The 13811-nt window shown below is 34.3% G+C and overlaps 1 protein-coding gene across 3 annotated transcripts; it reads left to right on the forward strand.

The window, feature by feature from the left end:
- The first annotated feature begins 228 nt into the window (after positions 1 to 228).
- On the forward strand, positions 229 to 11772 carry LOC145636300 (katanin p80 WD40 repeat-containing subunit B1 homolog KTN80.1-like). 3 transcript variants are annotated; one of them, XM_081687822.1, is made up of 18 exons: positions 229 to 501; positions 998 to 1128; positions 2143 to 2260; positions 2523 to 2749; positions 2850 to 2952; positions 3858 to 3928; positions 4425 to 4499; positions 4604 to 4747; positions 4874 to 5057; positions 7537 to 8157; positions 8344 to 8400; positions 8485 to 8588; positions 9952 to 10077; positions 10253 to 10327; positions 10436 to 10548; positions 10801 to 10917; positions 11051 to 11119; positions 11347 to 11772. In XM_081687822.1, exons 1-18 carry the CDS (start codon positions 477 to 479, stop codon positions 11411 to 11413), a joined length of 2427 nt encoding a protein of 808 aa, XP_081543948.1. In that variant the 5' UTR covers positions 229 to 476; the 3' UTR covers positions 11414 to 11772. The 3 variants fall into 3 exon arrangements, with proteins under 3 accessions (XP_081543948.1, XP_081543946.1, XP_081543947.1); XM_081687820.1 differs by having other exon boundaries at positions 231 to 501; positions 8485 to 8624; XM_081687821.1 differs by having other exon boundaries at positions 231 to 501; positions 8488 to 8624.
- The last annotated feature ends 2039 nt before the right edge of the window (positions 11773 to 13811 follow it).

Here is a 13811-nt window from a genome sequence, read left to right on the forward strand (position 1 = left end):
ATATTCAAGTAGATTTAAGATATTAAAAAACATAATGTAGAAACCAAAACGAGAAAACATATTTTACATGAAATAAAAATCTTTGTACTAGAGTGCAATATATCCCAAAATGGTAAGAAATTGACATAAACTAAAAAATATTCGTAAAAAATACAACCAAAAAAAAAAAGAAAACCTTGATCACACTAAAAATACAATACTCCCAATTTCCACTAAATTACTGTATTACCGCGTCTTATATCAATCCTTCCAAAATCCAAACAATCCCTTCTTTCTCTCTCCTCCACTTTCTCTCTCTTCTCTCTCTGAAACTTTCTTCTTCACTGCTGTTCATTCTTCGAATCCTTCAAATTATTCACTAAATTCTCAATTTCCCAAAAAACCCAGAATTATTCTGCTTTCTTATCTTGCACACAAAGTACCCTTTTCTTCTCATACCAAAAATCTAACTCCTAAATTCTCATTTTTGGCTTTTAATGGCGAAACGTGCTTACAAGCTCCGTATCCTTAAATTCCCCCTTTGTATTTTCACTTTATTTAGTTTAAATTGCTGCTTTTTAGTTTTTATCTTAAAAAAATTAAAAATTAATTGGTTTTTTCTTTTTATCAAATTAAATGTACTTCAATTTTTCATTTTGTTATTCATCTGATCTAAGCTGGAAATTGCTTGGAATGTTAGTTTGATTATACCATTTATTTGTTTGGTTCATGATTAATTGATTAGTTTATTTATCTGTTTTTGTGTTCTTTGAAATTTAAATAATAAGTAGTAATTTTTTTATTTTTTTGGCGTTTTCTGCTCTTTCCACCGACTTCCCATGTTCTGTATTTGTTTTGGGTTAATTTTTTAGTTGAATTGGGATAATGGGTTGGCCTTTGATTTTTTTTTTTATTTTTTTTTTTAAAGTTAATTTTTTTTTGGGTGAAACTTTGAATGAATGTGTAATTTGTTGATTAATTATTTGGAAAATTTCTTGACCAAAAATAAAATGTAAAGAGGAATTTGCGGCACACTCAGCAAATGTGAATTGTCTTAGGATTGGGAAGAAAGCATGTCGCCTTCTTCTGACGGGTGGAGATGATCACAAAGTTAACTTGTGGTCAATTGGCAAACCAACTTCTTTGATGGTACATTTCTTTTAAATCAATTTACTTTTTTTTTTTTTTTGAAGAGATTATTTTATTTAAATTTAAATATGTTAATTAAGTGCATTTTAGTGCTTAGACATTAGAGTTTAATGTGAATGATGATGTTATAGTCTTATAGATGTATCGTTTTGCCGGGTTTTGGTTGTTTGTCTACTAGGTTCAGTTCCATGGAAGATTTCTGTATTTAGTAAATGTAGTTAGGGATTAGTTGGTAGCAACTAGCTAGTAGCAAAGTTTACAGAAAGAATTCCAATTAAGCTGTTTTGACTACTTTGGACTTGAGTTGGGGTTGATCACTTATTTGATTGAACCGTTCTGTTTTGCTTCTTTTGGGACTTTTGATTTAGGGTCATTAATTTTGTATATTGTAGTAATGTGCTATGATACCTTTATTTAGGTGCAAGTTAGAAGGAAGATTTATAGATAGTTGTAAGTTTTGGGTTTTCCTTTTTTCTTAATCATAATGGGAAAATGAAAACTTTTTAAAGAATTAATAGGTAAATCTAGGTAAACCTAAGCTCTTAGTCTGTGATAATTCAGCTTACCCTCTAGGAAGCTCTGATTCTCATATACGTAGGTAAATATAATGCGTATTTACAATAACACCCTTGGTATCCTACTATCCTCTATTAAATGCACTTGTAGATTGCGATCTTGTTGCTTGTTTAAGCAAGAATGGATGGATTTTTTTTCTTTTATAACGAATTATATATTATAACACCATTGAACTCAATGTAGTGATATCGAGTAATGCTTGTATTTCATAGCAGCAACAATCTGATTGAGATATGTTATATTGAGGATCGAGGAGTGTACAATTGCCTCTTTTGTTATGAAGGGTGATGTATTTATTCATGATGCTGAAGGTTGATGTATTTATTCATGATGCTGAAGGGTGATGTTGTTCATATCCTGCTGATTGCAACACTGCTTTATGATGTTTGAGGTGTTATGTTAGAATTTATTCTTAGCTATTGCTCTTGGGTTTTGCAGAGCCTATGTGGTCATACCACTCCAGTAGAAAGCTTGTCCTTCGATTCAACAGAAGTGTTGGTGCTTGGTGGAGCTTCTTCTGGTACAGTGAAGTTATGGGATCTAGAAGAGGCAAAGAGTGAGTTTGTCAATGTCTCACCTCATGTCTTAAATTTTTGAACAATGTAGCCCTTGGTAGTGTAGAATTAATGCATTGATGATTTATCTAATCTAGGATAATAATTACTTTATTGATACGAAGTATAATTTTTACACCTTTTCTGGTCATTTGTGTATTGACTGCATTATATAGCTCTACGTTCTGGTTTATCGGAGAATTTTTTTTAATAATTTTTTTTAAATGTACATCTTTATTTTAACACTGCTTTTTCGAAGTGTAGTGGTTCGAACTCTTACTGGTCATAGATCCAATTGCACTTCTGTTGAATTCCACCCTTTTGGAGAATTTTTTGCATCTGGTTCAGCAGACACCGACCTAAAGATCTGGGATATAAGAAAGAAAGGATGTATTCACACATATAAGGGCCACAATCTCGGGATCAATGCTATAAAGTTCACACCTGATGGTCGATGGGTTGTTTCTGGTGGATCCGATAATGTTGTAAAGGTAAGATGAGAACATAATATAAGCACTTGCATCTTGATAGCTTAGGTATTTGCAGAATCTTGATGGCTTTCCTTAAGTAGAACATGTCTTTTCTGCACAGGTCTGGGATTTGACTGCTGGAAAGTTGTTGCATGATTTCAAGTTTCATGATGGTTCCATCACATCCTTAGACTTCCACCCACTTGAGTTTCTTCTTGCCACAGGTACTTATCCATTTGGTTAGAACTGATCGCTTATAAAGTTGCATGTCACATTCTCTCTACATTTATTACTCTATTTCGCTTAGTGACCATTTCCCAAGGTGGCAATTAATATTAAGGTTGATACTTATCTTTGTCATAGTGTAGATAGAATTTGCCTTAACTGTCGCACAACTTAATCTCTTTGAAGTTTCATTATAGCTCCTGCTTAAAAAGCTTATGTCAGTTGAGCACAAGTCGAAAGGAGAGCCCATGCATTTTTCCTTTTCAGATTTCAGAGTCAAGTGCATTTTCATGTGGAAGGCTTGCTGGAGGATATCTTTCCGCCACAGGATCCTTGCATCTCGGTTAAGTGTTTCAATAAATGTGTATATACATATTTGTGATAAGCTCGAACTCAACTGAGATTTTCAATTGATTTTGAAGACTCCAACTAGTCCATTTTTGAAGTCTTTAGTTTTATGCTATTTAGTTATTTACACTTTTACCCATATTAAAGTGTATCTTCAACAATAGCTCTTCATTTACCAGAGCAGCCACCACTCACATATATGCTGATGCTGTCCTTACTTTTCAGCAATATAATATGTCGGGTTCACAAAAAGTGCTGCCTTTGTTTCTTTCCTTGGTTTGAGGCCCCATTTCTTTCTCATGAATTTAGCATTATCAGTCTAGTCATGAAGTGCTTTGCTGTTACGTCATCATTTATCACAAATGTCCATTATAGCATGGATCCTTCTTCAAGGTCTAATCTCCTTTTGTTTTTGCTCTTCTTTGCCTGAACCTATACTTGAGCACCTCTCAGACCTTATGCCCTTAGAGTTAGTGCTAATGTAATGGTGCTAAGCTGTTCCCTTTCAGTGTCTGATGTTATTTTCTGTACTCTAATTATGTATAGCATTTTTCAGGTTCAGCGGATAGAACTGTCAAATTCTGGGATTTGGAAACTTTTGAAATGATTGGATCTGCCAGGGCTGAGGTAACAAATTTTCTTATTGACTTGAAATATCTTTGTCGTACCACTGTTGAATCCTAGGCTATGGTTTGTGGTAAGTGCAAGTGCTAGACAGGTTCTGGTGGAGGCATTCGTAGCTATTAATGAATTTCTTCCTCTTGGCTGAGCCACAATTTTTTGTTGGAGGCATTATTCTCAGTCAACCCCAAAATGAAATTTTTTAAATTTATAACTGATCATCATCAAGTCCATTTCTTTGTCTCATAGCCACCCTTTACCAATTTTTAGTACATTGAGTTGTTATGAGAAGTTGAAATAAGATTTTCAGGGTGGTTAATTATAGTTTCTTCACTTAGGATGGCTACTTGGCTAGTCATCATAATTCATAATGTTTGTGAAAAAATAGGTGTCATCATACCCCATTATATGCTGCCTGAGGACCTTATGTCTTTATACATCACATGATGCTCAATTCAAGATTTTGCCTCAAAGCTTCAATTGTAATTTTTGTATCATCCAGGCTGCAGGAGTGCGTGCTTTAACCTTTCATCCTGATGGGAGGACTCTCTTTTCTGGATATGACAATAACCTGAAGGTCAGAATACTAACAAAATTCTTTTGTTTATGTGTGTGGTTTTTTTTTAATCTATTTGAGTAAAATACAATTATATGCTATTATACTCATCTATAATTCAATAGGTTTATTCATGGGAGCCTGTAATCTGTCATGATTCTGTTGATATGGGATGGTCGACACTTGGTGATCTCTGTATTCATGAAGGAAAGGTCATAGGTTGCTCTTACTATCGGAACTCCGTTGGTGTTTGGGTGGCTGATCTCTCAGTACGTGATTTGCTGTTATCTTTGTTTAAGCTACTTAACACTATAGCATGCATGTATCAACAGTGTCACACACTCGTACCTTAATTTAAAGTGCAACTTTAACTTTCTTTTATTTAATGCTTGAAGCGTGTTCAGCCATATGGGATTGCTGATTCTGGTGCACCTCATGAGAGAAACCCTGTTGAGTTTAAGGCTGATATGCGAGAAACTCAGTCTCCCGAAGTAATGTCAGCTGTTGGGTCCTCTTTCAGCTCTCGTTCCACGTCCCCAGATATTGACGCTAAAGATATTAAGAATATATATGTGGACTGTAAGTCATATTGTCTTTAAAGATTATTGAAGCTGGAAATATTTTGTGGTTCATCTAGTTACCATCACTCCTTTTCTGGCCAGTATATGACTGCAACTTTTTGCATTTACAACTCCTTGTCACTTGGAAGCTCTAGCTTAAAGATGATATTTTTGTTTTTTTCAAATGATAATGATGTTGAAGCCCTTTCTGAAAATTGACAACAATACTTGAGTATTATTGCTATGTTTTGGAATTTTGACTTTTCTTTGTATGTCCTTTTTTTCTGCAAACTAGGATAACTAAATTGGAAAAGTTAGATGTTCATTACATTTAAATAATGAATGGGAATTGCTATTAGAATTAACGAGATTTGCTTGTGGGTATGTTCAGACTTCAGCAGTCAGCACTAGTTTATGGAGTAGCATTTAATGTAGGGTCAAAGCACTACCAAATATCAGTGTTCGGTGCTGTAGTGGTGAGCGCTATCCTTTTAAGCTTGGGGTATTGTTCTGCAAAAGCTACCAAAATTAGCTTTAATAGTAGTGTTTGTGCAAAAGCGGCCAAAATTAGCTTTTCTCAAAGTAGTGTTCTCCAAAGGCCACCGTTAAGGTGTTATTTAGCTATCTAGTGTAGTGTTTTGCAAAAAGCTACCAAAATTAGCTGGTAAGGCAATCTTGTGTTTAACTGTTTATCACTTTATCTATTTATTTATTACTTTAACGGTAGGGTTAGGGCAGTGCAAGTACTTAAAGAAAATAACTACTTTTAAGCTGAATTAGTAAAAGAACTATCAATCACTATAACAGCTAACAGTTACTATATCTTGTTTGCATCCTCTTAGATTGTGCCAATAACTTAAGGACTTTACTGAATTTGGAGTTTGGTGGTGGTTGGGGGGGGGGGGGGTGGAGAGCAGAGGTTTCTATTTTGTTTAGTCATCAACAAAGGTTTTGTCTTCCTTTAGTTGCATATGTGAAACTAAAAATGCTAAGTGCTAAGGCTTTCTTCTCCTTTGAATTCCTTCACCTTATTTGAACATTAGTTGGAATGTTATTTTAAAAGGTGAAATGAACAGAGCCTTGGACCCCACAGCTTCTAGCCTAGGGTGGGAGTGTGAACTAAGAATGGTTGGGCTCAAGGTACACATGCATGGGAGTTGGATTGTGCCTGCCAAGGTTATGGAAAAATATGGTGGTTGGAAATTGGAAGATCCCTCGGGCTTGGCACAAGGCATAGCCTGGGCCTTTGTTAACATAAATGTTTACTGATAACTTGAATTCAATCTAACAGACTCTGTTTCATTTACCTGTAACTTACTTCCTATAATACTAGGAAAAAAGAAAACTGCTGGCTGCAGCGATGTTGCTTAGTTCAAATGATTAGGCCATTAGGGTATTTTTTAATAATAATTTTAGAAAACCCAACAGCATGTATATCACATGGGGCAACACAATAATCTAGCCTGCTAGACATGTGGGGTAGGCTATGCTTGGGCCAAGTTTTGGTATATTTAGAAATTTCCTTTCTGATATATTTTTTTTCGATGTTTCAACCCCCTGGATAAACATATGTCAGCCTGCATCTTGATTGTTGTGTATACTGTATAGATTTCGGAGTATCATATGTTCCATATTCTCTCAGATGTTAGCCTCATACTACCTCTGTTTTTATTTAGTTGACACCATTCTATAATCACGCTTGCCAACGCACTATTTTAACAACTAATATCTCTAATCTTGACATTGTAAAATTATAAAAAGTGGATATTAATAAAATATACATGATGTTGTTTTAAACAAGATCCCACTTGACTATGTTTTATTGTAGCTATAAATCACAAAAGCTAGTCATAGTGTAGTTAATGAATAGTGTAAAAGTCAAACATTGTCAACAAAAAAAAAAAAACAAAAAACAAAAAACAAAAAACAGAGGAAGTATTACTTTGAGACTTAATTCATCACATGATGGTCTCACGAGGGTTTTTCTTATTCATTTGGTTGGAATTAGCAACATTACAATCCTCTATCGAGTATTATGTCACTGTCCAAGTATAGACTAAGCAAGATGTGAGATAGGGTGGGTGCTAATTAGAGAAATCTAACCTGAGGATTATAGTGTTATCCAATCCACCCTAAAGTCCTAAACAATAGTAGATTGATACCAATGACCATTCTGATCTTGGTTCACATGCCAATATGTGGATTTCCTTGCAACAAGAATCGCTTGGAATAAAAGGTAATCAGATTCATTTCATTGGTATCACTTGTATGTGAGCCTATGGTTTATACTATGCTATGGCAAAATGGCATGGTGCTGATGTCTTTAGTATGCACCTTTTGCTTTTTGGGGATACTAGGAGTATAGTCAGACTTATTGACCCATATTACATGCCTGTTGTTCATTTTTTTCTGTACGCCTAATCTTCCAACAATTAATTAGCAATTTGTAATGCAAGTTTCTTGTGTAAGTGACTGTCTATGTATCCTTGTAACCGCAGATGAGAAGCCAGTCAGTTCTCGCAAAACACGCTTACGTAATACATCAAAAGCCATGTCGTCTGACGTGAAGGAAACCACCAAGTTATCATCTAAAAAGCAAAGTACACCTAGTGCCACATCAGGAAAATCTAATGTTCAAGCTGGTGGTAGATCTTTTGTTACCCCAACCTTTGTTCCTAGAGACAGTTCAGGTGGAAAAAGTTTTTCCAATTCTAGAAGAGAGTCAATTACACCTGCAAAGCCTGGTAGTGGGGGGTCAATTAAGGCTCTGCACATAAGAAAGTCATCCAGGAGCAAATTTGATGTTGATGCTGGAGATCCAAATTTTCTTGATAGGCATGTTCTGGACATGGGTGCTAGAGACAGCTCTGGTGGAAGAAGTTTTGCCAATTCTAGAAGAGAGTCAATGACACCTGCAAAGCCTGGACAGGCTATGCACATAAAGAAGTCATCCAGTAGCAAATATGATATTGATAATGCAGATCCAACTTTTCTTGATAGGCCTGTACTGGGAGTGGGAGCTAGGGATTTGCGTGAAGACAGAAATCCCACTCCTGAAAATTTTGAAGAGCAGTTTAAAGAAAATCCATCTACTCCTATAGATACTAACCTGCAGAGTGGTAAGATCTCACCTCTTTCCATAAAGATGGATGTTATTTGTACGTGCGTGCGTGTTTTGACAGCCAGCAGACCTATCTTGTTTGGCCATTTGCAGTTGTCTTTGTAAAAGCACTTTAGATGCTTCCTGGTTCACTTCTTTTATTTTCTTGCTAATAATCAGTAATTTTCTCTTGTTTTGTTCACAGTATCTGGTGATTCATTTGACCATAAAGAGATACAAAATATAAAAGTTGCAGATGGAGGTGGGAAATCTTATCCTGGAAATTGCGAATTGCAAACGACTTTTAATTATGGGAAACTTAACTCAAGTCTTTGTTCTCATTTAGCAGTGACAGTTTCTCTTGGAAGGACACGTTCTCTTGTTGAGAAATTTGAAAAAAGGGGAAAATATTGCGGTGGTGAAGATCAAACGATCAGTGTATCCCCTGAGGTCATTTCTGATAGGATGAACAGCTCTGCCATGCTAGTATGTTTATACTCTCCATGTGATGAAATTTCTGAGAAGTTACTTTTCACATTCTTTTAAGTAAACCTCTCCCAACTCATGGAAACAACTTATAATCCTTATTTGCCACAGAAACAAAAGACCGTCCTCAAACAGAAAGCAAATTTTCTTAATGGTCTTTGAACTAAGATAATTTTGATAACTGCTGTTTAGTGCTTCCCGATTTTCTTACAAATAGAATAATAATCCTGTTATACGTGTATTGTGCTCGCTTGCCCTTGAATTTATTGTAAATGGGACCGGTCAAGTTTTTGGACGACTCAAATACTGAAATGCCTTCTAAGATTTCTAAGGCTGCTTATTGCTTGTGCTGAGTTATATATAGTACTTGTATTTTTTTTTTCTTCCTTTTTTTCATCAAATTTGTTACTATATTTGAGGCTAGATAGTTCAATAGAAGTAGCATACCTCATTTCACTTGAACCTTTTTTTTTTTTTTATTATTTTTTAAATATGAGTCATAATATTTCTGATTTACCTATTCAAATGCCTTTAGTCACCTTATGTGATATACACTATTGTACTAAAATGTACTGAAAATAGTCAACTTTAGCACTCCTTAGGCGTTTTTGTTCTCTTCACCTTAAAAAGAATAATATTTAGTAAAATTAAGTTCAGTTTAGTAAAAATAATTTCTATTCAGTACAAATAAATTTAAATTAGTAACTGTATAGAAGAAATATTATAGAGAGCCAGTAAAAATAGTTTCACTTTAATTAGTAAAAATAATTTATGTTTAGCACAAATAATTTCAAGTTTAAGAGAATAGGGCCCAAGTTTTTTTGTCAGAACTTCTTTTCATCTTAACTTAATTTATTTTATCTTAACTTATTTTGTTTTGTTTATTTCTGAACTTATTTTCTTTTCTGTATTTATTTTGTTTGAATCTCAATTGATTTTATTTGATATTAGTGTTTCTGAACCTACTTGATCTGATGAGCTTATCTAAATTTATTATTATTATTATTATTTATTATTATTTTTTTTTGAAATAAGATATTTTGAGATTTTTTTTTTTAAATTTTTATTTAGGTGTCAACTAAGACAGCCATGTGAAATGGTATAAAATTTAGGATTGTTTTAAGCTTATGGCTGGGAGGATAATGTAGAAATCAATGCATAGTTGTGGTCTGTGAGAACTGAGAACTAGAATTTCCTTAACTGCGACATTGTATTGAAATATGATTTGCAAATTTTGGGTATAGTTGAAACTTCGTTGTTTAGTTATAGTTTATCTGGAATCCTGGATCTTATATTTTATTACTTTGCTTGGTTATCACTTTATCAGAAAGAAGAACCGCAAGTTTCTGGTAGAGAATCAGCCTCAGAAAGTGATGCATATTTTATTGAAGATCTTATGCAGAATCATGATGCTCTTCTGAATGGTCTTCGTTCTCGCCTCAAAAAGTTACAGGTAGTTTTCTGGCTATGTTCTATGAAGTATTATCTCAATAGGCAGCATGGCATAAAGAAACGATTCTCCAATCGACATCATAACTGTGATTTGGTCTTAGTTTACATAATTTTCATAAAAATCTGGATATGATTTTTTCAAAACCATATTTTTTTTTAATTCGATTGATATTCAGATGGTGCGGCATTTGTGGGAACGAAATGACATAAAAGGTGCCATTACATCATTGAAGAAGTTACCTGATCATTCGGTGAGTACTTTTATCTTTTAATCTTTGTTTGAGCTTGATATTTGATCTTGCTTATACTCCTATGGTGAAATAATCTTAAAATTGCATATTTTCCTCCTTGTGGCTCAGGTCCAGGCTGATGTGATTAGTGTTTTCATGGAGAGAATGGAAATTGTTACCATGGACTTGTTCTCCTGTATGCTACCTATATTGGTGGGTCTCCTGGACAGCAAGTTGGAAAGGTAATTTAAACATACTTTCTGGCTTGTGCATGTCAAAGTAATTTAATAAAATTTTTAGCGTATTGAGGGTCAGTAAGCGAAATTGAGTTTGCAGTTCTTTGGGAGGCTTAAGAGTGATCTTGGACTCCTACATCAATAGCTGGCAGTATATGAGAGCGTAGTTCATTTACTCTTCTTAGCTAGTTGCTTAAACCTGGGTAAGGGGCATTAGGTTGATCTTTCAAATCGTGATTTCACTTCCATATTTTACAGGCATGCAAAAATGTCTCTGGAATTGTTGCTCAAACTTGTTGCCTTTTTGGGACCTACAATTCGCTCAACCATCTCAGCACCTCCTTCTGTGGGTGTTGATCTTCATCAAGAAGAAAGGTATACTCTCCAATCTCCAAATTTGCTTTCCCTTTCTTTTTTATAAGGGAGGCTGGCTAGGAATAGGCCATCACTCTTATCCGTATAGCTATTTCATGCATATTGAATATCGCTTATTCTTCAAAATCAACAGGATTGCGTGCTGCAAACAGTGTTTTGTCCAGCTGCAGCAGATACAAGGCCTTCTTGCTGCACTGTCCAGGTAACTTGCATTCTAGGTTTATGTTGTGAAAAGGATCAATGCTGAGCTATCTTTGCTGCTTCGTCATTTAATGTTATTATTGCTTGTGCCAAATAAATTGGAAGATTTTTTTGTGCATTTATACTACTTTTCCCATAACCTTAAATGGATAATTGAAAGCCTAAATTATTTCATCCTTTTTTTGTGGCTACTTGACCACAGCTAAGGTCAGCTGTTTCTGTATGCAGGAAGAGTGAATCACTTGCCAGATCAGCTTTGGAATTGAATCTAGTTCTTCAAGATCATAGCATATAATTCATGCGATGACTTTTTTGGAACAGTGAGGAAGGATTATGTTTCCTTGTCGCGATGAGCCAGAGATTTTGACGATTCTAAACTAAAGTGCTGATTTTTGCTTTTCTTCCATCACCTGTTAATATCTCGGGGTGGCCAATCATCAAGAATCAGTGCCATAAATAATCCATTAGTTGTACCCTTGTATCATTCTCAGTCCATCAAAAGGATGCGCAAGCTTTTCATTCAATGCCATTCTTTTCTAGATGGGCGCTGCCCCTGTAGCTCTAGCTGCTAATCATTGTCATGTAACTATCTGTGCATCTGATGTATGTGTCCTATACTTCATATTCAATGAAAAAAACGCCCAGGTTATTCATGCTGGGTCATTCTTAAGATTTGTCAGATTCCTACATACAAATTCCGAGTACACCAACGCGTACAGCCGTACATACAGAAGAAAGCATGTGTTTCATATAGTTTTACTTCTTGGATACTGGTTGGATGGGCTTGTCTGTGTTTCAGAAGATAGCACATACTACAATTACTACAATATTTGTTGCACAGATTGATATAGTGATCTGTGGACATACTTTAATTTCCTTAATTACTTTATACACTAGTTAGGGGCCCTTAATAGCCACTAAAATTAGTGGTATGGTTCAGTGGGACAATGCCATATGCTTATGCATTCTTTGTTTTTATGTTGGTCCAAATTTATTGAGATTAAGGAGGGTAGAGTAGTTTTCAACTGTGACCCACTTAGCTATTTAGTTTTAGAGGTAAGCATTTTGGACAAAGTGCAAATGTGCAATAGTAGTCACTAGTCAGTAGGTCCATGTTTTTGGGTGATGGAATGTCTTTCTTGGTGAGAAAAAGAGAGTTGAGATGTTTTACAAGGACTTCTAAGGTTTAGTAACATCAACTAAACATTATGGAGTATTTGTTGCAGGGTTAATCTTAACTACTTATGGCTAAGGCGTGTAGCAAGAGCGCGTTGGCTTCTCATGACTCGTGGAAGGCGGAAGGAGGGAGGGAGGGATTGTTACGAGGGTATATCCAGAGATATTGAGGGGTTTTTTCTTAAACAAACCCGAAGTAGAAAACACTAATGGCTGCCTTTGGATTGAATTTGGTCTAATTGCCTTTCTTGAATATTGCTTACACTTCACTGTGATAAAGATCAAACCTCATCAACCTCATTTGAGAAGTTTAATTTTTATTCCTTGTCCCTTAAAGAATTTGGATGGGTCCCTCAATCTGTAAATTATTTTTTGCCTTCATCTCAATGCGCATTATTTACATGTTTGAATGATTATTCTTATGTTGATATTACCCTAAAAACTGACCGATTAGCCTACATATTTTTACATGTACTCCGAGCAAATTAATACTGTTTTTCTCTTCTCTATGATTCTTATTTATACATGTTCTCAATAAAAATGCCTAATTTTAAAATCCAAATTGAGAATAGATACAACTCAATAATAATAACTAAAAAGTAAAAAAACCTTAACAAAGGTACCAAGACCATCCAGAAAAGGTGGTTTCTTTAGTACCAGGAAATGAATGTAGGCAATTTGCCAACTTTATAGTGGTGCTAATTACTTGAAAGACTTATACCAGAATAACTAGCAACAAAACTTTTTGGTGATCAACTTGTCTGGTTATTAGAAATGGCAACTATTTTCTTGTCATAAAACAAAAATCAACAATTTTGACACATTGTTTTTGACTGAATTATTTACTAAAATCAAAATTAAGTCTAAATGAGATTGTAGCTTACATTGCAATAACAATTTTTGCTAGAATTGTGAATGAAATCCCAAATACAAAATAATCTTATTATCTAGACAACTCTTCGATAAAATACGGAAATTCTTATACAAAACTTATTTACAATTTAGGATTGATTTTGGCTAGACAAGTCATTATATCTGTAAATCTTATTTTCTAGATTTCACATCAAATCAGATTTAGACATTAAAAACCATTGATTTCTTCCCTTTATTGGTTTATCCCACTTTAAAGATAAAATCTGATTTGATCTGATTAGATATAATCAAATTATTTCTTAAATAACTTACGAGTGTCAACCACTAAAAATAACTTGGCATTATATACATTTTCTAAGGCATTAAACCAACATCCACAAATGACACAATGATTTCCTTTTAATCTTTTATGCTTAATAATGGGTCATTGGTAAAGTCAAAAACTAAGTATCATATTTTAATTACTACGTTTTTTTTTTTTTTGAAACCCTCATACTTTAATTATTTGATTGACTCTAAAATTGGTTAACATAATAGGTTAATTTCTAATTGACACATGACTATAGAATCTAACAACTTTTATACGTAGAAAAATGAGTGCTTGTAATAATCTATGATTCTTTTTCTTGTATCAAGGTTTTTTT

This window comes from Chenopodium album, chromosome 6 (genome assembly GCF_948465745.1).
Source record: "Chenopodium album chromosome 6, dcCheAlbu1.1, whole genome shotgun sequence".
Taxonomy (NCBI): domain Eukaryota; kingdom Viridiplantae; phylum Streptophyta; class Magnoliopsida; order Caryophyllales; family Amaranthaceae; genus Chenopodium; species Chenopodium album.